Genomic DNA, 27,516 nt, shown 5'->3' with positions numbered 1-27,516 from the left:
CGAACAGAGCCTTGGAGGAGGTAAGACATAGGTGGGAAAGGGTGACAGCAAGGACGAAGGGGGCAGCGCGGCTGGAGCAGAGTGAGGGGGCGAGCAGGGAGGAGGTGACGCGGCAGAGCAGTGATGCCACATCAAACCAGGTTGGGCCCTGCGGGCCACCGAGGGGGCCTGGCCTTCCACTCGCCAGCTGACCCGAAGCCCATGAGGGTGTCAGCCGGGGTGTGACTGGTCTGGTCATGCTGGTGGGCAGCTGAGCCAGAGAAATGGCGTTATTTACAGGGTGCAGACTACGAGACTAGACCCCTAGACTCCAGGCTGCCTTCCCCAGGACTGTGACAGTTCCTGGCTCCGCCGTGTCCAGTGGCAGCTGGGGAGAAGCATAAGGAGGAAAGAGCCACTTGTTCGCACCTTCCCCGAGGGAGGGAGGGTGCCGGGCCTATGCGCCGTGTGCTTCCATTAAGTCCGCAGCGTTCACTGAGTAGCTCCTGTGCTCTAGGTGCTGATCCAGGCACTGGGGGCAGATCGGGAGTCAGATGGGCAAAATCCCTGTCCTCGTGTTTATGTCTTACATTTAATGAGAGGGCGGGTGGCACCTGAGTAGGGCCGTGTGTCCAGTGGCACTAAGTGCCACGGATAAAAACCAAGCAACTTGAGTGGGGGCCATGAGGCGGGCAGGGGCCTTTCATAAACAGGGCGGCCAGGGAGGGCCTCACCAGGTAGGGGCTGTTGGAGTCACGGTCTGTGGGAGGCAAGGCAGTGAGTCCCATGACTGATGGGCAGGAGCCCTGAGTGTGGAGAGAGCTGTGAAGGGGCGTGTCCGAGGAGGGCTGGGAGGCTGATGGGGCCAGCCCTGTGGGAACTACCTGCAGACAGAGCACTGATGAGGGACAGAGGTGACTTCCCAGGGCCAGGCCTCCCTGTCAGACTGAGTCAGGAGACCTGTTCTCAGTGCCCTTAGAGGCAGGGATAGCATTTGGGGCAGCTCTGCCTGACCCCCAGGCTGCACCCTGAGTTTGGGGCTATTGACAGAGTGTTCTGAATCTTGGCAGATGGCAAGGTTCTAACCCTGGTTCTGCCACTTCCTCTTGTGACTGAGCACACTGTTACCTCTCTGAGCCTCAGTTTCACATCTGTAACATGGGTTAACAGCCCAAGCCTCTGCCGTTGTCAGCTCCCTGAGGGCAGGGATTCGATCTGGCCTGCTCCCTGCAGTGTCCCCAGTGCTTAGAAGAGTGCTTGGCACATGGCGGGCACTTGGTACCCGATTGTTTAATGAGTGGTTGGGATTGTATCCGTGGGTGGTGTGAGTGTGGACTGGCGAGCCAGCATTTCAGCTCCTGAGTTGCCCATCGCTCCCTGGGCAGAGGCCTAGCAGCCTGGAGGTGGCCGGAGGACAGTGGCGGGAGTGGGGCTTTGTCTCTGGTCCAGGGCCGCTGATGGTGTTTCATGCATCTCAGCCCCTGTCAGGCTTCCAGTGTCTCTGCTTGTGCCGTGGGAGGCCTTGTGAGCTGCCGAGATGGCTAGCTGGGATGCGCCTGCCTTGGGTTCGCACCGCACACACGTTTGCATGTCACTCCTGGGCCTCCCAGTGCCAGCCACTCTGAGCAGCCACTGGCCAGGTGGGCCCTGCTCACTGCAGCTCTTTTGGCGCCTGTGCCATCCCACTCCACCCCTGGTGGCGACAGTATTAGTGGCCCTAGTTTACTATAGTGTGCCTGCTCTGCGCGAGCCTGATTTTCTTGATTTTGGTGTACTTCACAGCTGCCCTGTTAGGTGGGCATCCTACAGACCAGGGTGCTCCAGCCTGTCAATAGCACCGAGGTTTGGACTTGTCTCCCAGCTCTTCAACCCGTGCTCTTCAAGGCCTGGCCTGCGTGCCACCTCATCCAGCTGGGTCTGTTCAAGGAACTGGCAGAGTGAGAGCTCTGTTGTTTGGCTCATGCCTTGCGCTGGGCCCGTTCTGACAAAGCCATAGCACAGCCTGCCAAGGCCCTGCCAGGCCTGGCCCTGCCTACCAGTCTAGAGGCAGACATCGTAGTGGTCAAGAGCGTAGACAGAGCAAGCCTAGGTTCCATCCTGGCTCTCTGAGTCAACAGTTGTGAGCCTTAAGCAAGTAATGGAAGCTTGCTGTGCCTCAATTTGCTCATCTGTAAAATGGGATTATTGCGGGAATGTTTGTTTTTTCCTTCCTCCTAGGTTATTTATCTTTTTTATTGGCTTGTTACTGATGCATAAAACACCACAGGTAAGGGCCCGGCTCGTAAGCTCAACCCCAAACCAGTGTCCAGATCAAGAAACAGAACAAGGGAGTCCCTAGAAGCCCCATCGCACCCCCAGGCAGGAACACACTCCTCACTGCCAGTAGCGTAGGGGAAGTTTTCTTGCTTTTACTTTTTTTTTTGAAATTGAGGTGAAATGTACTTAAAATTAACTGTTTTAAACTGTGTAATTCAGTGGTCTTTAGTACATTCGCAGTGTTGTGTGAGCACTTTCTCGTTCCAAAACATTTTCATCACCCTCAAGGAATCCCCTGTCCTCATTAAACAGTCATTCCCCATCTTCCCCTTCCACTCCTGGCAGCCACCAGTTTGTTTTGTCTCTATGGATTACCTTATTTTGGACATTTTATATAAATGAATCGTATAACATGTGGCCTTTTGCGACTGAATTCTTTCACTTAGCATAATGTTTTTGAGGTTCGTATGTGTTGTAGCATGAATCAGCACTTCATTACTTTTTTATGGCCAAATAATATTCCATTGCATGAACATACACATTTTGTTTATCCATATATTTATTAATGGACATTTGGATTATTTCTAACTTTTGGCTTTTGTGAATAGTGCAGCTGTGAACGATTGTGTACAAGTATTTGAGTACTCGTTTTCAGTTTTTTGGGGTATACACCTACGAATGGAATTGCCGAGTCATATGTTCTATATTTATGATGTAATGTATTTTTTTATAGATAATGCATGTAAACATATGTGTATATAAATAACTTGGGTCATATATTCTGCATTTACAATCTACAGTGTATATTCTGTATTTAACTTGGAGGAAGAGTGAAACTTTTCCCAGAGGGCTGCACCATTTTTACATCCCCACCAGCAGTGCACAAGGGTTTCAGGTTCTCGACATCCTCATCAGTATTTTTTTCTGTTTGTTTTCTTTTTTGTATCTTTTTTTTTTCTTTTTTTGGTAACAGCTATCCTAGTGGCTGTGAAGTGGTTTTGATTCGCATTTCTCTTATGATTGATGAGGTTGAGTATCTTTTCACGTGCTTGTTGACCATTTGTAGTATCTTTGGAGAAATGTCTACTCAAGTTCTTTTCTTGTTTTATAATCCGGCTGTTGTCTTTTTGTTGTTGGCTTGTAACAGTTCTTTATTCTGTGTTAAGGTCCTTATCAGATACATAATTTGCAAACATTTATGTCCATCCGTTTGATTTGTCTATTTTCTTGATAATGTCCTTTGCACAAAAGTTTTTAATTTAATGAGTCCACTTTATTTTTTTTTACTTTTGTTACTTGTACTTTCGGTGTTATATCTAAGAATCCATTGCCAAATCCAAGGTCAGGAAGATTTACCCCTATGTATTCTTCTAAGAGTTTTATAGTTTTAGCTCTTACATTTAAGATGATCCATTCTCAATTAATTTTTGTATGTAATATATGGTGTGGGATAGGGGTCCAACTCTGTTCTTTTGCTTGCATGCGGATATCCACTTGTCCTAGCACCATTTGTTGAAAAGACCAGTCTTTCCCCGTTGAATGGTCTTGCTACGCTTGTTGAAAATCAATTGATTATAGACGTGTGTGTGTTTTCTTTTTTAACTTTAAATTCTATCTCATTGTTCTGTATGTCTCTCCTTATACCACATTGATTTGATTACTGTGGCTTTGTAGTGAGTTTTAAAATTGAGAAGTGTGAGTCCTTTTACTTTGTTTTTTTTTCAATATTGTTTTGCCTGTTTGGAACCCCTTGCCATGTGAATTTGAATTCTGTGTAAATTTGAGGATTGGCTTTTCCATTTCCTCAAAAAAGGCAGTTGGAATTTTGATAGGGTTTGTGTCAACTCTGTAGATCACTTTTGGGTAGTGTTGTCATCTTAAGTATATCAAGTCTTCCAGTCTATGAACACAGAATGTCTTTGCATTATGTAGGTCTTTAATTTCTTTCAGCAATATTTTGTAGTTTTTAGTGTATGAACCTTTCACCTCATATTATTATAAATGGAATTGTTAATTTCTTTTTTGGATTGTTCACTGCCAGTGTATAGAAAGATAGCTCATTTTTGTGTGTTTTATTTTGCTGAATTTGTTTATTCTAGTAATTATTTTGTGGATTCTTTATGATTTTCTGTATTTATAGGATTGTGTTATTTGCAAAGAAAGATAATTATACCTGTTCCTTCATGTTGAATGCCTTTCATCTCTTTTTCTTTTCCTCTGACTAGAATGTCCAGCACAGTGTTTGAGAGCAGTGTGGAGGAAAGTGGACGTCGTTGCCTTGCTCCTAGTCCTTGGGGAGAGCTTTCAGTCTTTCTTTGAATATCGATGTTAGTGTTGGCTTTTTCATGGATGCCCTTTCTCATGGGGAGGAAATTCCCTTCTATTCCGAGTTTGCTGAGTTTTTTTTTTTTATATGTATCATGAAAGCGCGTTGGATTTTTATCAAATGCTATTTCTGCCTCAATTGAAATGATCATGTGTTTTTTTTCCCTTCATTCTACTGTGTATTAAATTAATTGCTTTTGATATATTGAACCACCCTTTCATTCCTGGGATAAAACCTACTTGGTTCTTTAAATCTGTCATTGAATTTGAGGTTTTGCTAGGTTTTGAAATTTATTTACGTGGAATCATCTACTATCCACATTTGGAAAAAATTTAGTAAGTTAAAACCTATCAGATACTTAGCGCACTGCCTGGCCCAAAGTACCACTGTAGTGTTATCTAATCATCATCATGGTCATTATCTTCTTCATCATAATCAGTTAATAGGAAACAAAGACTCAGAGAAGTGAAGTTGTGCAAATTGTCACCACAGTCAATTTCTTAATGCATTTCACTACTGCTCTCCTGCCCGTCCTCTCCTCTACCCTCCTACCCAGGTGCCCCTTGCGAGGCACTCACACCTGGCTGCCTGCCCTCACTTCTTTCCCTCCCCACCCTCCCCCAAGCTGTCACCTCCAGCCTCTCCCACCCCCTAGCCCTAGGCAAATGCTAATCTACTGTTCACGTCTGCAGATTTGCCTAGTCTGGAAATTTTATATAAATGGACTCATCTAATTTGTGGTCCTATGTGACAAGCTGTTTTAACTTACATGAATTAAGGTTCATCTATGCTATAGCATCCATGCTTTGTTTCTTTTCATGATCTAATAATATTCTGTTGTATGGATATAACACAGTTTGTTTACCCACTCATTAGTTGATGGACTTTTGGGCTGTTTTCACGTTTTACTGTTATGACTAATGCTGCCATGGATATTTACATACAAGTTTTTATTTCACCATCTCTTTTTTTGAGAACTTAAATAGCATTTTATATTATCGATTTTTAAAAACATTTTATTTATTCATTTTATCAACATGTCATTGACGTATAGTATCCTGTTAGTCTCAGGTGTACATCATAGTGATTTAATAACTATATACATTATGAAATCTTCCCCACCATAAGTCTAGTTACCTGTGTCAGAGTTATTACAATGTCATTGACTAATAATCCTCTATGCTGTACTTCACATCCCCGTGACTTACTTATTTTTTATTGGAAGTTTGTACCTTTAATTCCCTTCACCTATTTTGCATTCCACCTCATTTTAATTCTTAGCAGTTCTCTGAGGAGTGGGGTGTGTGTGTGTGTGTGTGTGTGTGTAAGTATGCAGGGTGCTTGGATATTCATGGTTAGAACAAATGGAAGGGGTCAAGGGACACTCGGAGGTCAGAGCAGCAGTTATACCCGGCCTGGCACAGTGTTTTGACATTTGATCCACCTGCACGGCTGCACTGGTGAATACTGGCCCATGGGATTTGGCCTTACAGGGCCACAGGGCATGTATGTTTGGAAGCCTGGGCCTCTCCTGGGACTGGGCCACGTGCTGGCAGGGATGGCTTGCTGCTGGCCATACACTGAGGCAACTGGTGCCCTAGGGCACTTCAGTAGGCACCTGGCTGCCAGGCATGACCTCTGAATCACTGGGCCCAGCCGGGCGCCTCGCCTGCGTCAGCAGGGCTGCCTGAGGGTTTCTCTGGGAGAGGCACTTCCTGCCCATTCTCTCATCCACCCTCTTCCTGCTCCGGTGCCCCCTGTGCGGCACTGTCACGCTGAGCTGCCTGTCCTGCCCTGTGTCCCCACCCCCTTCTTGGTTCAGGTGAATACATCAAGACCTGGAGGCCGCGGTATTTCCTTCTGAAGAGTGATGGCTCCTTCATTGGCTATAAGGAACGGCCCGAAGCCCCCGACCAGACCCTGCCCCCCCTAAACAACTTCTCCGTTGCAGGTGCGTCTTGAAGTGGTTGGGTGTTCAGAGGACGGTGGCAAGTCTTAGGGGCACGTGGGGTCAGCTGTTCTTAGGCTGTGGGCCTGACTAGGGCCTGTGAGCCCTGTTTCCCATACTGCGGCTGCTCTACCTGTGTGTCAGGTGGGCCCCGGGGCTGTGCCAGTGGATGAGGGAACATGGGAAGCAGGGAGAAGGCGCGCGTTCCCCAGCCCTACTCCCGCCCCCAGGTGGCACTGCCTCTGTGGTTCTAGTGCTGCTGGCCGGGCCCTGGGGTTCTGGCTGGTGTCGAATGCCTCTGGGCTCTGCTACCAGCCTGTTTCTCCCTCTCTCTAACCTGGAGGCAGCCGTGGCCTCCCTCCAGCTGACGGCAGGGCTGATCTCATGTCCTCCATCCCTCCAGTATCCGAGTAGTGCCTTCCAGCTGGACCCTGGCCAGTGAAAGCTTGGAAGGCCCAAAGCCATTGCCTGGGCCTTGCAGAACCACAGTCCTACCTCTGACCCCTGCTTCCTTCCTTCCCTGCTGACCTGGTTGGTCACCACATCACCGTATCCTCAGTATCCCATATCCTAAGAACATTCCCGAGACATTTGCATCTCCACTGCCACTCAGCCGAGACCACTGTCCTCTCCCACCAAGCTCCCTGCTCTGGAGTCTTGCCCAGTCTGCCCCCACTGTTCTCACTGGAATCCAGCCCCAGTCTCCTCTCTGTCCTGCTTAAAGCCTTGTCCTGGTTGCTTTCCGCTTGTGCTGGGGACTCCGACATGGCTGTTCCTAGCCCTGGCTCCTCACCTGAACGGCTAGCCTGCTCTGGGCAGCTCTCTGCACATTTCTCTCTGGATATTCTCTAGGTTCCTTACACCTACCATGTTCCAAATTGGCCTTATAGTCCCCCTTCCTCTCCCCAACCTTCTCCTACTCCCTGTCTCCATCTGGGGGAGGGTCTTATTGCCCCCTAGTCCACAGGCTTTGGCCTCATCCTAGGCGCCTCTCTCTGCCTACCCTCCAGCATGTCTGCCTGCCCTTGCTTCGCCTCCGCGTGGCTCTACTCTTGGTGGATCCCTGGGCTCCTCCCTGGGCTCCACCCTGGGCTCCCAGCCTCTATTCTCTCTCACCCTCTGCATGGCAGCTAGAGAACTGTCTGCATTTGTTCATGTCCCTTCCCTATTTGAGCCTTCCGTAGCTCCCTCTTGCTTTCAGACAAAGTCCAGATCCTTCCCCATACCCCCGAGCCCTGCAGGGCGGTCGGTCCCTGCCTGCCTCTCCAGCCTATCTCTTCTCACACCTAGAGCAGAACTTGACATTTCCTGAGTGTGCAGGGCGTCTCTGGCACTTCTAGACTCTGGACATGGTACACCCTTCTGCCTGACTGGCCACGTTCTCTCTTCTGTCAGGGCTCAGGGCAGAGATGCCTCTTTCTCTGGGAGGTCCCCATGGGGTTCCCCCCATCACTGCCCTGAAGCTGAGCTGTCTAGTGGTCTGTTCCCCATCTACACACAGATACTACATCTCTAGCCTCATGGGGGCAAGTCCAGGGTTGTCTCGGTCACTCACGTGTCCCCAGTACCATCTGGTGTGAGGCTGGCTCGGGGAATGTGGGCTGCAGGCCGGCAGGGCTGTCCCCTCACCCTCCATCTGTCCTCTTGATTGCAGAATGCCAGCTGATGAAGACTGAAAGACCGCGGCCCAATACCTTTGTCATACGCTGCCTGCAGTGGACCACAGTCATCGAGAGGACCTTCCACGTGGACTCTCCAGATGAGAGGTGAGTCTGTACTCTGCGTGGCTGCGCTGTGAGAGTGGCCAGGCCCAGTGAGGGCGAGGGGTGCACGTGCGCAGACTCCCCAGGCCCTGCCTGGCAGCGTCCCGTCTCAGCCCTTTGCTGCGGGGTCTCCCCAGCTGGAGCTGGAAGGAGCCAGGGTTCTCAGTGTGCAGAACCCCCTATGGTCCGAGGACTGGAGGGTGCCTTGGAATCTCAGGTGAAACTTGGTGGCAGTTTGAAGCTCAGAGCAATTTCAGGGACTGGTGGAGGGTCCGGGAGCTGTATTTGTGATGAGCATCTCCATAGATTGTGAGGCAGGTGGCCCAGGATTCGCTGTTATAATCAGAAGAGCTGACACAGACTCTCCTAGTTCGAAACCCGAACGGTGTAAGCAGGTGTCCAGTGGGTGCTTCACTCGGGCTCTGCCCCACCTTCCACCCCCGAGGTGACCACTCCGCTCATGGGCCCTGCAAGGGCTGCTTTCTGTGCGGAAAGACTCATTCAAATCCAGACTTCTGCGCCCTACTCCCCTTGTGTTCTTTTTGTTTTGTTTCGTTTTACACAAAAGGTGTAGCATTGTACACAAACTGTTTTGAACTTGATTTCCTACTGTATGTATCTTGGGGAATCTTCCTGCTCCGATATATAGAGTGCTGCTGCTGGTTTTTTTTTGAACAGCCGCACATGAACGTTCCCAGGTTTGTCGAGTGGTTCTTTGTGGATGGTGACTGCGGTTGTTTCCAACATTTGGCTCGTTATGAACAGTGCCACAGTGCTGGACCTGTGTTTGTCTCATCAACATAGATGCTGGTAAATCTGTAAGATGAATTCGTAGATGGAATATGCATTTGTAATGTGGAGAAATGTTTTTTAGGCCATGTCTGAGTGTCCACACAGCTTTATGTTTTCAAACATGTAGATTTTTACCAATCTGATCAGTGGGAAATGGCACCTCAGGATGGCTTTTAATTGGCCTTTTATTTGCGGATGAGTTTGAGTATCTTTTCATATGTTCAAGGGCCGTGCTGGTTTCTGCTTCTGAACTGTCTGTTCAGGTCCTTCGTCATTTTTTTTTTTTTTAATTTGGTAGTCTTTTTCTTATTTATTTCTGAAAATTACATATTAGGGAATTTAGTTCTTTATAATGAGTGTCAAATATTTTCCCCCCACTTTGTCCCTTTGGGCCTCTTTTTGAGAAACATTCCTTTAGCTTATCTGCAGGGTAAGGATTCCGCTGACCGCCTGGAGAACCCTAAAATGGTGCTGTGACAGGAATGTTCTATACTCGTAGTACCCGAGAGGGTGGCCATTAGTCACATGTGCCTGCCAAGCATTTGCAGTGCCGTTAGTGCAGCCAAGGTATGGAATTCTTTTATTTTATTTAATGAAATTTAAACAGCCACATATGGCTAGTGGCTGCCATGTTGGACAGTACATTTCTAGAGCATACGCAAACCAGTGTCACAGGACATGTTAGCACAGCCCGTACTGAAGTTGTTGCGTGCCTTCCCAGGGTTCAACTGAGGGGAACAGAATTGCCATCTTAGGCCAGCCGAAATGTTCGTTGCTCAGTTGAAAACTGGAGACCAAAACATAGACTGCCAGTCAGAGTGGATTCAGACCAGTAGGTGCATAGGATCGGGTATTGGGTTGAGTTCTGATGCATGGGTAGGAGTTGGCCACAGAGGTAGGAAGGTAAAAGTGACTTCAGGGAAAGGGGACAGCATATAAGAGGCCTGAGGATGAGACAGTCGTTATTCCAGGGACCACACAGGGTTTTATGTCGCCAAAGAATCAATGGCCAGGGGTTTTAGAACAGGGCCAGGGGGTTGTGTGTGGAGAACCTTGATGCTAGTGAGCTCAGCCAGGGCCTGGATTCTAGATGGAGATCCCCCCAGGGCTTGGCAGACAGTGAATCAGTTCGGGTTTGTCACAGGGTTGCTAAAGATTCAGGGAGATGACAAACAGGAAGCCCTTGATTCACCAGTACCTGGCACACAGTGTGCAAGCCTGGAATAGGAGCAGTGGGAGCCGGCAGGGGGTTTTAGTAGGCCAGAGGCCCATACTGGTTTCCATTTTAGTGAGATACTGTGCACTTCAGTGTGGGGAAGAGTCCCTTTCCCAAACTGGGGGTGCTGCTCTGAGACTAACCCCAGGGTGGCATGGGCCAGAGACCCAGCTCTGGGCTGTCCTCACTGCCCCGGAGGCTCAAACCCAGGGAAGGCGGGGTGGGGGTGGGGGGTTGGGGGGCCAAGGGCAGATGGGCTATCCTGGTGAGCAGTTCTCGCCTAGATGCTGTAGCAGCCCGCTCACTGGGCTTCCCGTTGCCTCTCCTGCCTCACCCAGCTGCCCTCCCGGACAGCAGGAGGATTCCCTGACCCTTCACCCTGCCAGCTGGTTTCCGACGTGTGTTTAGTGCAGTAAAAGTCCAGGTTCCTGCACCTCCATTCGGCAGTTCAGCATTTTCCTGCGTTTTCCTCGTCTGCTTTATTTTATACTGGACCTTGAACTTCTCATATTCGTGACACTTAACCTCTTTGATGTGTCGGTAGACATCTCCTAAGAATGAGAACTTTCTCCTACAGAAATGTGGTGTTGGTATCACACCTGAGGTGATTCTTTATAATATATATTTACTGACATTCTTCCCATAGCCACGTCAGACTTGAATTTCCCCAGTTGTCCTCAAGGTGTTGTTTTGTACACCAGCATTTTCTCAAGGTACATGTTGTCTCTTTGGCTTATTTTAATCTCGTCAGCCCTTTGTCTCCCCATCCCCTATGATGCTAATTTTTTTGGGATAAGCCAGGTTGTCTTATAGAACGTGCCACACTGTAGATGCGTCATACTTCTGCCTTTTGGCACAGTTTACCTTGTTTTTCTGTGCCTATATTTCCTGTATATCTGAAATTAGGTCTGGAGCATGGTTTGCAAACTACTGTCTGGCCTCCTGTTTTGTAAATAAAGTTTTATTGAAACACAACCACACCTATGGTTGCTTTTTCCCTATTATGGCAGAACTGAGTCTTTGTGACAGATACCTTATGGCCTGAAAAACCTAAAATATTTACTATTTGGTTCTTTACAGGGGAAGTTTGCAGACTTCTGGTCTTGGCAGATGTACTTAATAATGCATTGTATTAGCACTTTTTAATGTAAACCTTATCACGTAATTTCTCTACTTAGAACTCTGAGTGGCCTTTCAGTTCCACTTTGGAGTAAACTCCAAAATCTGCCATATTCCCCAAAGTCCCACGTGATCTGACCTTCTCAGAATCAGTTTGTACCACTAGTTCCCTTACTTGAGCCACACTAGTAGCCTTGCTGTTCTTTAAAACGTGCCAGATGTACTTTCTACCTCAGGACCTTTGCACTTGCTGTTCCCTTTGCTTAGAATCCTCTTCCCTCAGATAGCATTCCAGTTCTCTCCATAACTTCATGAGGTCTCTGCTCAGATGCAACCTTCTTGGAGTGTCCTGCCCTGCCCCCATGACTCTGTTACCCTCACCTTGCTTTATTTTTCTTTATAACACTTATTTTCGGTTTTGGCATTTCTGTTTATTTTAGGTGTTCAGTAAATGTTTGTTGAATGAGTAAAAGAATAATTAAAATGAATTCTTGTTTTAAGATCTTTACATATATTAACTCGTTTTACCCTCAGCGTTTCTCGGGGGTAGTTCCTCACCTGTGAAACAGGGATAAGTGATAGTGAAACAGAAGGAGGCGAAGGGGTCCTAGAATGAGAGAAAGACCCCGCCAGGCAGGGCTGGGCCTGGTCAGCCAGCAGCCCATGTGAGGGCTTCCGTGACCAGAGGGGGCCCTCAGATGCCTTCCTGCTGTAAATACCCTCTGGGTCAGAGGAGGGCCCTGGTTAAGGGGAGAGGTCCCCCATCTGTTATCAGACTAGCCATCAGCTGCTACCTGGCCTGTGTGGTGAGGGCGGCCCTGCCTCCTCCTCTGGTTCACGGGCTTCCCTCTGGGTGTGTGCAGCCATGCTCAGTGGGTACCCCGGGGCTGGGGCCCAGGCTCCTGTGCCCCTCTACAGGGCTCAGCTCTCTGGCTGTGTGCTGAACGAAGGTGGAAGGCGGAGGCGTGGGGCGTGGCCGCCCTGTGAGTTCCGCCTGTTGTTACCTTTCCTCCCCTTCACCTGCCATGCCGCCAGCGCCTTCTGCCCTGGGACCGTGTAGTCTCCTCACGCTTCCTCTTGCTTCCCTGTCCATACCCCACACAGCAGCTGCTGACTTAAATCAAATCAGACCCTGTCACCCCTGCATAAACCCTAGGAGTGACTTCCTGTGATGTTAAGATGTAAATCCCTAACATAGTGGCATGTGGCATCGGGTGTGGTCTGGGCCTGTCCTCTCCCCCCCCCCCACCCAGCCTCGCCGTCTCCTCTGTTCCCCTCTCTGCCAGATCCAGCCATGTTGCATCCCTGGGCCCTCTTCAGGCACCCCAGGCTCCCTCCTGTTTGGACTTGCGCTGTGCTGTTCACCTGCCTGGTCCCTCTCCCTCCCAGCACGCCTCACGGCTGTCGCCTTCCCTCCGTCTCATCTCACTGCCTGTTTCCAGCACCGGGGTGGTTTGTGTTCCAGGGACATCGTTCGGGCCCTGGCTTACACTCCAGTCCCTAGAGAGTCTTCCCCTCTGGGCAGGGGCTTCTCCCTCCAGTCACTGCACTGGTCTTCCCTGCCAGGCCGGGTGCTCCACGGAGCTGTTTCCTGCCGCAGCCTCCACACGCAGAGCAGGGGTGGGGCTCGGAAGGCACGCGGGGCACATGCTGGCCAGGCGGCTGGGCAAGTCCTCACTGCCGCCCTCGGAGGTGCTCACCCTGTGCCAGGCGCTGCCCCGAGTGCTCTTGTGTCTGGTGTTGCGTTTCACCCTTATATCACCCCGTGGTCCCTGCTCCATGTGTCAGCCAGCTGTGGCACAGGAACGTTAAATCACCTCCCCAGTGCTGCCTCCAGCAGGGGCAGAGTTAAGATTCACGCCAGGCCAGTCTGTGCTCTCAGCCTCCGTGCGCTACCCAGCGTACTGGGGCACGCAGGTTGAGGAAGCGCGGCCACTCAGGACCCCCAGGGCCAGTCTGCAGCAGAGCAGAGCTCCACGCCCTGGCTCCCAGCTCCTGAGCCTGTGCTGCACTTGGCCTCATGCTGCTTGGGGGGGCCCGGTACCTCCCAAATGTGTCTTCCCTGGCACCAGAGACCGAATGAGGAATAGGAAGGTTCCTACTGGGAGAAGTGCTTTGGGGACAGTAGGGACACCTGGGTCCCTAGGCCTCTGCTGGCTGTGTAACTGGGTAGACGTCAGCCTCTCTTGTCTCACTTTATAGAAGGAGGTGGGTAATAGTACCTACTTTGTAGAGTTGTCAGAGGACTTGAGACATTACCTCACGTGAAGGGTCTGACCATCTTATGTGAGGTAAATTGTCCTCTTAGAAATTTTAAAATGCCTTCGGGGGTAAGAGCAGGGGTTTAAAAATCAGAGTGCGCCCTTGTGAGTGGAGGCATTTGTGTTGTGGTCTGTTGTGGGGAGTCCCTCTCGGACAGGGGGCCCCGGACCGAACTCCCAAATGGGAGGCAGCTATTCCTTGCTCCGCTCCCAGCTCCATGGCATGCTGGTCCTCATTCCCTGAGTCTTCCTGGGAGAGCGCCTGCTTGATCCTCCTGGGCCTCATGCTCAGGGACCACTGTGTGCACCTCTGTGTGGCTCAGTTTCCACATCAGAGGCACGCCCACTCCCCCTCTAGCACTCCTGAGGGAAATGGAGTGAGATGGTGTCTGGAGCCAGTGTTTTTCTCGTTTCGTTTTTTGGGAGGAGGAGGTTGGGTTCCCTGGGGCTTCTCCCTTGGGGAGCAGAAGGCATGTCCGCTCTGGGGTGGGGCTCCCCTCTGCCCCACACACTGTGTTGCAAACCTTCCAGGAGCGTCCTGGACCGAGGCCCTTGCTTTTTCTCTGAATTCTGAGTGCTGCAACCTTGCAACCTCGGTCCAGTTGGAACAGGATGGGGGGCTTGTGAGGCGTTGGGAGAGCCCGTTACCCCCAGCCAGACTTCTGCATCCCCTCAGACTCCGTGGCCCCCTGCAGGGCTGGGCACCTGAGTCAGGGTGGGTGGGGTCGGTGTCTTCTCCAGCTCCCATGAGTTGAACGCTCCCATGAGTTGAACGCGCTCTCTGCATGCGGTGCTTTGCACACAGCAGCTCACCAGTGTCTCAGTGTCCCAAGTCGACTGAAGAGTGGGGTGGACTGGGAGGGGCAAGCTTGCCAAGGTGGCGGAGTTGCCACCTGAGCCCCAGCCAGTGTGGCACCGGAGCCTGTGTTCCTTTCCAGCAGCCCTGCGGCCCAGAAAGGCCACTCCAGGGTAGTCCCTTGGAGCCATCTCCAGAGGTCCTGTGGTGTGGGGCACTGTCATTTATTCAGGCCACTGTTAATGCACTGCGTTCTCCCTTACAAACGAAGATGAGAGCATACTATTCATCTTAGTCTGCAACTTGATTTTTTCATGCAGCAGTTCCTTTTTTTTAAATTTTTTCCTTTTTAATATATTCAGTGTATCTCTTAGGAGATTGGTGATTTTTTAAAAAGAAAATCCATGGTCTTGCACCCAGTCAGCATTTTAATATTTCTAAGAAGACAGTTACGATCCGGTAAAGCAAATCATGGGATGTGCCCCCACCTGCATCTTTTGATAAGCAGGAATATCGATGCAGGCATAAGGATTTATATCGCAATTGGTTCCAAAGAGGCACAGGGTAAAACAAGTTGAGAAATGGCCCGCCTGAGGCATTGGGTCAGGGAGGGAAGAGGCCAGTTCCACTCTGCCTGGATGTGCACTGGGCCTCAGTGTACCAGGCCTGGGGCCACGTGGACTCCAACAGCCTCACTCTCGCCCAGATACCTCTCAAGTACCTGCCTGTGTGCTGGGCCCACTGTGTATGAACAGATGAAATCCCTGTCTTCATGGGCCTGCCGTACATGGGTTACGGGTCCCCCAGATTCTGGTCGGCCTTGGGGAGGGCCATTGTGCCAGCACTTGATGTTTGTGCTTGCAGTGTTCACGCATCTCTCTTAGGAAGCACGCTCTTGTGCAAGCGAGGCCACTTTGAGAGGCGGGGCTTCTGTGTGTGAACTGGGGCCTTGGAGCTTGGTTGCTGCCTGGCTCAGCAAACTTTGGAGCGAAGCACGGGTGGCCTGCCCCCCAGCCCCAGAAGGTCCAAAGCCCTGCAATTCCAGATACCAGGCTTGGAGTAACCACTGTGTTTCCTTGAATTTTTTTTTAATTAATTAATTAATTTTAGGTGAGGCAGCCCTTGTTTGACCTCACAGATTACAAGGACTTTGTGAGCTTTTACAGGCCCTTATTTTTTGCGCCTACAGTACCTGGTCTTCCTAGGTGGCCTCTCATCCAAGTACTAACCAGGCCCGACCCTGCTTAGCTTCTGAGATCAGACAGGATGGGGCTTGTTCAGGGGAATTTTGTTTTTTTAACCCGTGCCTCAGTTTTCCCATCTGTAATGCAGGGGAAGGGGTGAGTGCCCTGTGCATGTTTTTTATCAGAGGATGGTGGAATGAGTCTGTCTTTCGCCCTTGAGTCCAGTTCCCCTGTGTCAGGAGCATCCTTCCAGAGCCGCTTGTGCTTACGTGAGCGCGTGCGCGTAGATTCCATTTGTTCCCAACTTTGGTGGCATGACGACTGTGCTGTTCTATACCTGCCCTTTCCCACTTCGTACCTCTCAGATCATTCCGTGTCCACCTATAGCTGCCTCATTCATTCTTTCAGCAGCATAATGTCTCCTCTCCACCCTAGACTGCCCCTTGAGCTCAGTACTGTTGCTGTTGGTCTAGGATGCCGTCACCTGAAGACACAGCATTGTCTTATATAACACCAAGGAAAAGCAGTATCCTGTGTATCATGGGGCAGATGGATCCCAGAAGCACAGCCGACCCTTGAACAACACACGGGTTTGAACTGCGCGAGTCCATTTACATGTGGATTTTTCTCAATGCTGTAAATGTGTTTTCCCTTCGTTATGATTTTCTTAAAAACGTTTTTTCTCTGGTTTACTTTATTATAAGAAAACAGTAGTATATGATACATATAACATACAAAATAATCAGCAGTTTATGTTATCAGTAAGGCTTCCGGTCATTAGGCAATTAGTAGTTAAGTTCTGGGGGCGTCAGAAGTTACATGCAGATTTTCAGCTGTGGGGGCGGGGGAGTTGTCAGCCCCTACCAGGGTTAGTGCTAGTGCTCTTTGGTACATGCGGAAGTGGAGACTCAGGGCAGGCCAGCCTCAGCTTTGGCCCGGCCACTTGCTCCCTGCATGATCCCAGTGCCTCAGGAGTGCAGGGTTGGAGCACCTACTGCCTGGGGCCCAGTGGCGATTTTGGAAGATACAGCACTCCCTGGGGCTTCTTTAAATCTCTGTAATTTGGGAGGTGGCCTGCTGTCCTCTGAATTTTCTCACTCCTAGTGAACGTTTTATTTATGTGGCTGTTTTATAGACATAAGCAAAATCTCTAGAGGGTTCAACAGCTATTGGGTTGAACCACTTGAAAAACTGTGTGGTAGATCAGGAATGGGAGGTATGGACAATTCAGTATCATTCAGCCTTATATATCTATATGTATTTTTGGTCTCTGGTCACTCGTACTTACTTCTGTCTCTCCAAACAACAGCTTATAAGTATCAGAAGCAGCCTCTTTCCCATGAGTTCTAAATCATGGCTGTGACTGAACTAGCGTATTGTTCTTAAACCAGGCTCCCTTTTGCTGGGACCTGCGTCCCTCTCCGCCACCTTTCCTTTGCTGGCCGTGTCCTGTGAGAACCCCTGGCCCTGACGTCAGAGCCATGTCGGCAACTCTTGCCTTGTAAGATTTTCCGCTTCTCTGGTTAACGAATGCTTCCTTTTACTCTTGGTTTTCTTTTACAAAACATTGGGACGCTTGAGCTGGAGGAATTCAGAGCACTCTCTTTCTCATGCAAGGCTCAGGGTGGGGACTCATTTTCGAGGGGTTGAGAACAAAGGTGGTCACCTCTCTTTGACCATTTAATTGCTGTCTGACTTCATGTGGCCCTCAGGCCAGGCCACTTCTGGGACATACATGGTCCCTGTCCTTATTCCACTCTTGCCCTCTCTCACTCAGAGGGTCTGTAAAGTTTCACTCTGGTCCCATCAGCTCTCCGCAATTGAGACAGATCTTTTCAAAATGCCCAAAGGTGCTTGTCCATTGGAGGGGTGGGGCTGAGTCCTTCCTGCTGGAAGGCACAGGCTGCCCAGGACTCATGGTTCCCCTGCTGTGTCCCACACAGGGAGGAGTGGATGCGAGCCATCCAGATGGTGGCCAACAGCCTCAAGCAGCGGGGCCCGGGTGAGGACCCCATGGACTACAAGTGTGGCTCCCCTAGTGACTGTTCGGCGGCCGAGGAGATGGAAGTGGCAGTTAGCAAGGCACGGGCCAAGGTGGTAAGTGCTGGGTGGGACAGGTGGCCAAGGGGTAAGGGTTGCTAGTCTGTGAGCACCCTCCCCCACCTAGCCCTGGCCCTTGGTCTCCACAGAGTGTGCAGGGGCCCAGCCCAGCCCATGACCGCCCCGTAGGATAGGCGGCGCCAGGGTGCAGATGCCCCAGGGCTGCCCCGTGTCCACAGCATGAGGGACAGCCTCACCCCCAAAGGTTGCCAAGACCCTGCCAGCCCCGCATCGGCGCCCTCCCAGGGCCCGCGCCTGGGAGGGCCTCGTGGTAGGGGAGCTGCCCGGAGCCCCCTCTCTGCCTTGCCTGAGCTGGCAGCAGCGTCCTTTGATTTTCCTTTTTCTTTGTGAAAATTTTCTCCCACGGGCTGTGTGCCAAGCGCTGCCAGCCCCACTTTCTCTCTGTCCCTGGCAGACCATGAATGACTTCGACTATCTCAAACTCCTTGGCAAAGGCACCTTTGGCAAAGTCATCCTGGTGCGGGAGAAGGCCAGTGGCCGCTACTATGCCATGAAGATCCTGCGGAAGGAGGTCATCATCGCTAAGGTGGGGGCTCCCGGGCCGCCTGGTTGCCGCTGGGGGCGGGTGCTATGCACAGGGCCAAGACACTTACCCGTGTCTTCTGCTGCCAGCATCTCGTTTCCCCACCAAACCCATCTTCTAGGCTCAGTCCTGTAAGTCCCTGGTCAGAGAAGGCGTGCCCAAGGCCCAGAGAGAGCCAGTCTGCCTGCTGCACCCCACCCCACCCTCTGGATGCCCAGGGTGGGTGGCGGAGAGAGTCTGACCGGGGCCTCCCCCAGTCAGGGCCTGAAAGGTGGCATTCAGGGTAGGGTGTTTCAGTAGGAGGCTGGGCCAGGAATGGAATTCTATTCTTTTTTTTCCCCTAAAGTTTTAAAATGGAAAATTCCTAACATACATAAAATTTTTAAAAGAAAAATAAATATAATGGACTCCCATGTAGCCATCACCAGCTTCACCAGTTAACATTTGGCCAGTCTTGGTATCCTGTTTCATTAGCTCTGCCTTCTGCCTTTTTTCATCTGTAATACTGTAAGGCATGTTTTAGATCGCATATAAGTTACCCACACGTACTCAGATATGTATCTTTAACAAGTGAAGATTTTAAAGACTGTAATCGTGGCGCTATGATCATATCCAACAAAATGAACAACCCTGATGTCACTGGTCCAGAGCAGGGTTTCTCAGCCTCAGTGCTGTTGACAGTTTGGGCCACACTGTTCTGTGCTGTGGTCTGTCCTGTGCACTGTAGGATGTGCAGCAGTGTCCTTGGCCTCAACCCACTAAAGCCGGGAGCACCCTTCCCCTTTCCCTGAGTCGTGACAATCAAAAATGCCATTATTACCAAATGTCTCCTGGGGACAGACTGGACCTGGAGGAGAGCCAGTGTCCGGGTATGCAGGTGGTTCCAGATTGTGAGGTGCTCTCTGGGTGATTGCTGTGCCTGATGCCAGGGCTGAGCCCACGTTGGTCTCGGGAGGGCCTGTGACACTGCTGCTGGGCCCACCCTCAAGTTTCCAGTGGGCCAAGGAAAGGGCCCGAGAATTTGCACTTCTCCCAAGTTCTCAGGTGTGGCCGATGCTGCCAGTGTGGGGCCTATGCATTGAGAGCCACTGCCCCACGGCCTAGAGCCCTGATTCTAGGTCCAGGTCCCTCTTCCAGCAAGAGCATTGCTGGGTGGCCATTCCCAGGGCCTATGGCATCACCTCAGGGGTCTTGTAATGTCTGCTTGTCCCCCCGTAGGGATGTTAAAATTGGCCCGTGGGTTCAGGGAGGTGACAGCTTGATTCCTTCATCATAAAGTCCCCATCAACCTCTCACCTTGTGGTTTTGAGAGTGAGCCACTCTGCGTCTTTGCATGGGTCCATTATTTCGTCAGGGCTCGTGGAGGGCAGCATGCCCCTCCTGCTGTTTTCTGTCTGCATATTGGCGAGGAGTGGGACTCCTCTTCACCGGGACATCGCTCCTCGTCCCTCAGGTTGTGGGGCGATGGGCAGGCGTGTCGTTGCCCACCATCTCCTCACCCAGCCTCTGTCTACAGGATGAAGTCGCCCACACGGTCACCGAGAGCCGGGTCCTCCAGAATACCAGACACCCATTCCTCACTGTGAGTGGCACTCCCCTCGGGCCTGTGCGCCGTGCAGGGGGCTGCTAGGCCAGTGCCTTCAGGCAGAGCTGAGAATGAGCCCACCCTGCCTCTGTGGCGAGCAGACCAGTGTTGGCCAGGCGCCTGGGGCCAGATGTTCCTGGGCTCCCCAGATGGCCTGAACCAAGACCCTTAGAGTGGCATCTTCTTCATAGACAGTAGATGCATGTCCGCATCTCAGCTGACTGGTGAAGTCACACTATAGGATAGCCCCAAGAGCATGGCTACTGTCTTTATGAGTTTGAGGCACTTAGCCCAGCTGGTCGAAGTGGGACCATTATTTGTTTTTGTTTTAAAATGTACTCCTAGAAGCAGATATATCATCGTGCTGCCTGTCACCATAGGTTGAGCAGACACATTTTGGGCCGTAGTCTCCAGCAAGGCCAGCAGCCATCAATTAAATGGACCAGGCTGAGGATGTCTTGTGGGTTGTTTCTGTAGCTCAGTTGCTGTCTAGGTGTCCTGTTAAGCCATGGCCCTTGTTCAGATGTAATCTGACGAGGTACTTCCATGTAGAAGACAGAGAACAATAGAGTGGTTGTGAGCAGAGGGGTCACCCAAAGGTCCTCTGAGGAACCCTCTGTAAGGCTCTGTGGGCACAGTTTGAGAACTACTCTTTGTTGGCAGATTACTTACCCATCCCATCTTTGGTAGCTCCGGAGCTACCTTAAGCTCCCAGCCAGCAAACCTTGTGTGTGTGCACGTACACATGCATGAGTTTAACACATTTGACTAACATAGGAAGAGTAAGGAGGCGTGGAACGGCTCTGGTTGCTCAGAACACAGTCTTCCCCTCCCGGCCCTGCCTCTTGGAGGCTTCGTGAAAGCAGAGGACAGGATCGCTCAGCACAGTAACTCCTGGCCCTCAGAGCCGCGAGCTCATTCACGTACCCCGAAAGGCGAACTGCAGTTTGAACCCCACCTGCCCAACTCCCACGGCGGGCCAGGGCGGCCGTGTCCAGCAGAGTCGGCAGCGCCCTGGCTCCCTCCCCTCCCCACAGGCGCTGAAGTACGCCTTCCAGACCCACGACCGCCTGTGCTTCGTGATGGAGTACGCCAATGGCGGCGAGGTGAGCCGCCCCACACACCACCCCCCCTTTCTGTGTCTCCTTCCCGAGTGAGAGTGTGGTGGTGAGCGGAGGGGGCGGAGGGAGCCTCGCGACTGTCAGCTCGTCCCACCCTCCCACCCCTTGAGGCGGGTGTCGTCTTCCCATTTGCAGGTGGGGAAATGGGCTCAGGGGGGTCGAGGGCCTTGTCCAAGTTCACACAGCTAGGGGGATGGGGGCAGGGTACAGACCGAGGCACAGGGAGGTGTGGAGAGGGGTGACAGTGCTGCAAAGAGAGCGTGTGCCAGTCCTCTGCTCTCCGAGCCCTGGTGAGTCATTCGCCGTCGCCTGATCCGGTCCCTCACACCTCTCTCTTTCTCGTGCAGATGGCAGATGTAGCTCACTGGCTCACGAGTGTGGGTTTGAGCCCATTTGGTCTCACAGCTGCTGTCACTTGCTCATGACTTGTGTTCCTCTGCTTTCTTGCTGTCGCTTTCTCAGTCACTGTCCCCTTCGTGGCGTCCCCCCTTGCTTTCCCCTGGTGCCTGCTGTCAGTCCTCTACTCTTCATCCCTTGCTCACTTTTTTCTCTCGGGAACTCTGTTCATCATCCCTCATTTGGTCCTTCTCGCTGTCACTTGCTGGTTTATGGAGCAGGTGTCACCATATCACTGGAAAGGGTCCCATCGTTCCTCTCCTGCCCCCTCCTTTGGCAGCTGTTCTTCCACCTGTCCCGGGAGCGTGTCTTCACGGAGGAGCGGGCCCGCTTCTACGGCGCAGAGATCGTCTCAGCCCTGGAGTACCTGCACTCGCGGGACGTGGTTTACCGTGACATCAAGGTAGCACGCGGTCACCTCCTGGCGAGGGCCTTTCTGAGCCTCTTTCGAGCAGACAGACGCTCCTGTGCTCCTGTGTCCATTGGTACCAGCACTTTAGAAGATGGCCTGGCAGAATCCACCGCCGTGAACATACGGGTGCCCTGTGAGCCAGCCATTGTGCCCTAGCTGTGTGCGCATCAGGACAGACATGCTCTTAGCACTGTTCACACTAACCCCAGACTGGAAGCAGCCTGGCTGCCCGCTGCTGCAGAAAGGATCAAATCGTGTGCTGTGTTTGCACTCTGAGACTACACAGCTTTCAGAGAAAACAAAGTCCATGGACACAGCTCACGGGCTGACGTTGAGGGGGAAAGCCAGGACAGGACGAATCTATGTCGTTTATAGGTGTACGCATAGGTGGGCGAAGTCCCAGAGAAGAGCAGGGAGTAAGGTGGTTTCTCTGTCAGGCAGGGGGGGTGGCTCCTCACCTGGAGGGGGTGCGTGAATTCGAGGGGCTGGGGATGTTCTCTCCTGACCCAGGGGAGGTTGTACAGAAGCCAGTTAAATGGCCCATTTGAGTGAAGTTTAGGAAAAAGTAGAAAAAGAATGTGTCCCTCATATCCAGAGTTGGACAACTGCAGCCCAGTGGGGGAGGCAGCTTGGGCAGGGCCTAGCTCCACCTCTGTCTGCCCTGCTTCTCTCTAGCTTCCCTGGGGGTGGGGGGTGGCCGGGCGCTGGGGGTGTGTCCCGTGGCCCAGCTCTAGTGTGACAGCTGCCACCCCAGGCCACAGCCCCCTCCAGGGCAGGTCTGGGCATGTGGGGTCTCAGGGGGCTGGCAGGAAGCCTGGGCAGGACATGTTCCTGATGCACTGACTTTTCTTACAGCTGGAAAACCTCATGCTGGACAAAGATGGCCACATCAAGATCACTGACTTTGGCCTATGCAAAGAGGGCATCAGTGATGGAGCCACCATGAAAACCTTCTGCGGGACCCCGGAATACCTGGCACCTGAGGTGTCTGGGGCTGGAGGTCCCAGGGGCTTGTGAGGCCAAGGGAGGTGGGGCCCTGGGACTGTGCGTTTCCCCTGCCCAGAAGCTCTGATTCCTTAGGTCGTCCTCAGTTCCAGGCAGGGCCCAGTTCCCGCTTGTCCCTGGGCCCCTGTCAGCTCCTGGGCCCCAGGATGTGGGCCTGGCCCCTCATGGCCCCTCCCTGCCAGGTGCTGGAGGACAACGACTACGGCCGGGCGGTGGACTGGTGGGGGCTGGGCGTGGTCATGTACGAGATGCTGTGCGGCCGCCTGCCTTTCTACAACCAGGACCACGAGCGCCTGTTCGAGCTCATCCTCATGGAGGAGATCCGCTTCCCGCGCACGCTCGGCCCCGAGGCCAAGTCCCTACTTGCTGGGCTGCTCAAGAAGGACCCAAAGCAGAGGTGAGGGCCGGAGTCTCACCTGCGCAGCCCAGCGCCACTTGTTGCCACTGTCCCCTCGGCCTGGAGGGGCAGTGTCTGCAGGCTTGTGTGGCGTGTGTTGTCCCCACACTACCGCTCATAACAGTCCGTGTAGCTGGCCCTTAAGGGACACTCCCGTAGGGCCAGGCCTGGCCTTACCCTGTGCCTGGACTGCTTGTTTCATGGGGACACTGTGGACCAGAGCAGTTCTATGCCTGGCCTGGGGTAGCCCAGTCATGTGTGACAGAGCCAGGATGTGAGGCGGCCTCTCAGCTCGCGTTCGGGACCAGAGCCAGGCCACTGTCTCCTGCTCTGCGCCTGGCACGGGAGCACTCTACCGCTTTGCTCTCCTTCTCTGTGAAGTGGCCAGAACAGAGCCATTAAAGATCATTTAGGACCTGCACCAGAAGCCTGTCCCCCAGAACCTGGCGGTCCCGGGAGGTGGGTACTCATGGCCATCTCTGCCCAGGCTCGGCGGGGGGCCTAGCGATGCCAAGGAGGTGATGGAGCACAGGTTCTTCCTCAGCATCAACTGGCAGGATGTAGTTCAGAAAAAGGTGAGCATCACCGCCTGCCGCTCGTGGTAGACCTTGGCCAGGGCCTCCTGTCCTCCGGGTCCTGAGCCTGGGCTCTTCTTGTCTGCAGCTCCTGCCACCCTTCAAACCTCAGGTCACGTCTGAGGTTGACACAAGGTACTTCGATGACGAGTTCACCGCCCAGTCCATCACAATCACACCCCCGGACCGCTGTGAGTGTCTGAGGCCCCGAACCCTCTGGGCCTGGCCAGGGGTCGGTGTGTGTGTGTGTTGAGGGGTGTGATTCGGCTCCTGACTCACTTCTCTAGGAGGAAGCTTATGGGACTTTTGCTTTTGGGTTGCCTGCAAACCCAGTTAGGGTCACCAAGAGCTATTGGCTGCATCGCATTCCAGAGGTCGGGACAGAGGTCATGGCAGGTGACACTTGGGGAGCTGTCAGTGCTGAGACGGCAGCTCCATAGTCATCTTTCCAAGTTGCCCAGGTCTTTGGGGCTGGATTGGTTTATTGACCCTGCAGCTGTTTTGAATTCTTACTCAGCCGCCAAGTGCTGGGCTCTGCTGGGGAGACAACCCTGGGCCCTGCCCTCAGGGAGCTCCCAGTCCAGGTGGGGTGACAGCTCAGAGTGGTCAGGGCTAGGGTGTAGGGGCACAGAGACTCGGGAAACCCAGAGCAAATGCCTGACTCGGCCTGTGGTCAGATAGGACTTCCTGGTGGAGGAGACACGGCCGCTGAGACGCATTCCTGGGAGAAGGAATGGCATATGGGATGCCCAGAAATGCAAGCATTGCAGAGGTCAGAGTAGATGGAGGGAAGGGGAGAGGCCTTGGGGGCCAGAGCAGGAGGATCTTGGGGACCACTGGGAGGAGTGGGCACTTGTGTGTGGAGCCATGGAAGAGTTTTGTGCAGAGGAGGGCACAGGTTGCGTGAGAACTTCAGAAGGACCCTTGGCTGCATGTGGATGGAGGATTTTTGGGGACAGGAGTAGTGGCCAGGTCAGGGGCTGGTTTGCAGAGATCTGGGTGGACTGCAGTGGACCACACTGGAGAACTGAGATGTGGGTGGGGAGGAGAGGCTGGTTGGCACTCAGGAGACTGAGTGAACAGCTCTGGGGGCGGGGCTCCGCCTGGGGGCCTTTGTCACGGAGGAAGTCTCATGGATGCCCCACCAGCTGGGGTTCATCCTGTGGTCTGCCAGCAGTCCTTGTTGGAGCTGGTGCCCCTCTGTCCCCCAACCCCGAGAATCCAAGCGGGGTGCTCGGCCCTCTTCAGGCTGCTTTTCCCCAATCCACCTCCACTGACCCCCGCAGATGACAGCCTGGGCTCGCTCGACATGGACCAGCGGACCCACTTCCCCCAGTTCTCCTACTCGGCCAGCATCCGCGAGTGAGCAGTGCTGCGTGCCCGCCGCTGACGCCGCCACAGGACACACGCATGGCTGACATCACCGCCGGGGGGCTTTGTCCTTTTTTTTTTTAACGTTTTGCCTTTTTCGTTTGCATCTCCATCCGTCACCCCCTCACCTCCATTTCCAGTTTTTTTCTTCAGCCCTCTGCCAGACTCCCCTCAGCGGACCCAGCAGCCCTGCCTTCAGGATCCGTCCTGTCCTCATCTCTGTTCCCAGACCAGGACTGGGGAGACTCTGCCACCTGCCCAGGACCCGGCTTGTTGGGTGGCTGGGGGATTCCAGTTTTTAATCAGCACAAGCCCCAGTGAAGGGCGAAGGTGGAGTGGGGGACCCACCTGGATTTCTGGCCTGGCACTCACAGGCAGCCTGCCTCTGCGCTGCTGCCGCCCTCGGAGGCTGCCTTCTGCCGGGCCACCTGGTGGACGGCACAGCATCGTGGGGCTGCCTTCCAAGCCTGCCGTTAGGCTCCAAGTGTCCTGGCCAGGGGGTTGCCCAGCCGCCTCCCCCCATGGGGGCAGAAAAGCAATAATGTCTAGAGACAGGTGCGGCCTTTGGGAGCTGCAGGAACAGAGGCCTAGGGCTTCCTCAAGCGGCTGGGGCCTGGGTACCCTGTGGGGCATCTGGAGGGGCCCATTGGGTGGGCACTGCCCCTCCACGCCCCACGCTGCTCCCTGGCCCTGCGGACAAGGCAGGAGGAACATTTGGGGGTGGCCGCCTCTCCCCCCAGCCCCGTGCCTTACCAGGGCTTCCTTCCAGCTGGCCTTACCTCCTGCTGGACCCGGGCCTGGCCTTGGCCCCTCGGAGGACGGGGGCCGGGAACGGCCCTTCTCTCTGCCTGGGGTGGAGCAGCACCAGCCTCGGCTGTTACACATCTCGCACCGAGACAGTATTGGGCCCCGTGGACTTGGGTCAAAGAGGGGACGGGGGTGGTGTCTCCAGTATGTACTGGGGTGGGGGCCTGGAAGAAGGGAGATTCCAGGCCACCTCACCCCCTCCCCCTCTCTCATCCTCACGTTCTGCAGCCTTAAAGTGAACGTGTCAGTGCTCTGGGCACTCGTGAGTGTGCCTCGGACTGTGTGTCTGTAGGTGGCCCTGTGCATCTGGGACACAGATGCACATGGGGGGTGTGTGTGCGTGTGTATTGGGTATGTGTGTGTGAGGGCAAACATGTCCCGGCCTCGAGTGTGGGTGCTTTGTGTGGGTTCGGCCCCAGTCCCTGGCCCGAGCATTTCATCCCCGGGGAGGGGTGTTGGCCTAGCTGGGGAGCCACACCTGAGGGTCCCTTGCTGCCCTGTCCCTCCCCCAGTTCCCACCAACATCTCCAGGTGTTTGGAAAGTAGTCTTTGTGGCTTCGATCCCCCCCGCCCTCACCTCCTGTACTAGGTAGTTCACAGAGAGACATCCTGGGGTGGGGGGGTTTGGTTTGGGGGTGTGGGGGGAGGTCTCTTCCTCTTCGTGTGCGTATGTCATTTATCTGACAATTCTCCCACCTCCCCACTGGCCCTTTCCCGTTCCTCGTATTTGTACGGTACAAGCAATAAAGACACGCGTTTCAGACTGGGGCCACCATCCTGGGCCTTTGCTTGTTTGCGGGTGGCCCCTGGCACTCGCCGCCTCCTGCTCCCACTGCTCGGTCAGGTGGGCCCATCAAGCCTCGAGGGGGAAGCAGGTGGAAGGAGCATCTGGGGCGGGGTTGTCTTCGAGCTCAGGTGGAGAGGGAGGGGGCTCCTGGGGGTGGAAACTGCAGAGAAGTGTGGGAGGGCTCCCTGGGCCTGGGATGGGGGTGTGGACAGAGACCATCCCAGGCCTTCAAGCCGCTTAGGCAGAACGAGGTGGGGTGGAGGGCCTGGTGTGGGAGGGCTGATGGCTGTGGGCGAGGAAGGTGCAAGGTGTCACTGAAGGCAGGCAGTGAGCTGAGGGAGCGCATTCACTTCCCATGGCTCTCAGGCCCTAGAGCAGCATTGCTAATACAAGTTTCTTGGTGTATCATTGGGATTCGTGGTGACTGTCAGCTGGGAGCATCTCAGGGTGTGGGTCACAGCCCTCACAGCTCTGGGAGTCCTGTGACAGCTGTCCCCTTTACCGTGGCATTCCCATGCTTGAATCACTTCTCCCAGATGCTGGGACCAGGGCTGCCCTGCTGAGCACAGGTGAATTCAATGTCCAGTTTTGCCAAAAGCGATTAGCGCTGCCCACGTGGAGTCTGAGATCTTAGGTGGGGGGGACAGAAAAGCTGAACACAGCTGATGGACATCTGCATCAGCACAGCCAAGACTCAAAGAATTGGGTGTTTTCTTTCCTAATTTCACATGGACTTTAAATGACAAATGTGACGTCGTGGTCATAAGATAAACCAC

At 53.2% G+C, this 27,516-nt stretch overlaps 1 protein-coding gene across 4 annotated transcripts in view; it reads left to right on the top strand.

Annotated features, from left to right (window-relative positions):
• AKT2 (AKT serine/threonine kinase 2) overlaps positions 1-26,728 on the top strand; it is a 45,738-nt gene extending 19,010 nt beyond the window's left edge. For 3 of the 4 annotated variants that reach the window (XM_016166784.2, XM_016166787.2, XM_016166785.2), the window contains 12 exons: positions 6,384-6,512; positions 8,164-8,275; positions 17,584-17,737; positions 18,156-18,287; positions 19,801-19,866; positions 20,907-20,975; positions 21,667-21,789; positions 22,654-22,782; positions 22,986-23,200; positions 23,688-23,775; positions 23,864-23,966; positions 25,062-26,728. In XM_016166784.2, the coding sequence (XP_016022270.1) occupies positions 6,384-6,512; positions 8,164-8,275; positions 17,584-17,737; positions 18,156-18,287; positions 19,801-19,866; positions 20,907-20,975; positions 21,667-21,789; positions 22,654-22,782; positions 22,986-23,200; positions 23,688-23,775; positions 23,864-23,966; positions 25,062-25,141 (1,400 nt within the window). In that variant the 3' untranslated portion in view covers positions 25,142-26,728. The remainder of the gene's footprint in view (positions 1-6,383; positions 6,513-8,163; positions 8,276-17,583; positions 17,738-18,155; positions 18,288-19,800; positions 19,867-20,906; positions 20,976-21,666; positions 21,790-22,653; positions 22,783-22,985; positions 23,201-23,687; positions 23,776-23,863; positions 23,967-25,061) is intronic. The other variant, XM_036231650.1, reaches the window with a different exon arrangement.
• Positions 26,729-27,516: the final 788 nt, after the last annotated feature.

This window comes from Rousettus aegyptiacus, unplaced genomic scaffold (genome assembly GCF_014176215.1).
Source record: "Rousettus aegyptiacus isolate mRouAeg1 unplaced genomic scaffold, mRouAeg1.p scaffold_m13_p_14, whole genome shotgun sequence".
Taxonomy (NCBI): domain Eukaryota; kingdom Metazoa; phylum Chordata; class Mammalia; order Chiroptera; family Pteropodidae; genus Rousettus; species Rousettus aegyptiacus.
The sequence above is the reverse complement of the archived record's forward strand: the minus strand, read 5'-3'. Positions and strand labels throughout refer to the sequence as shown.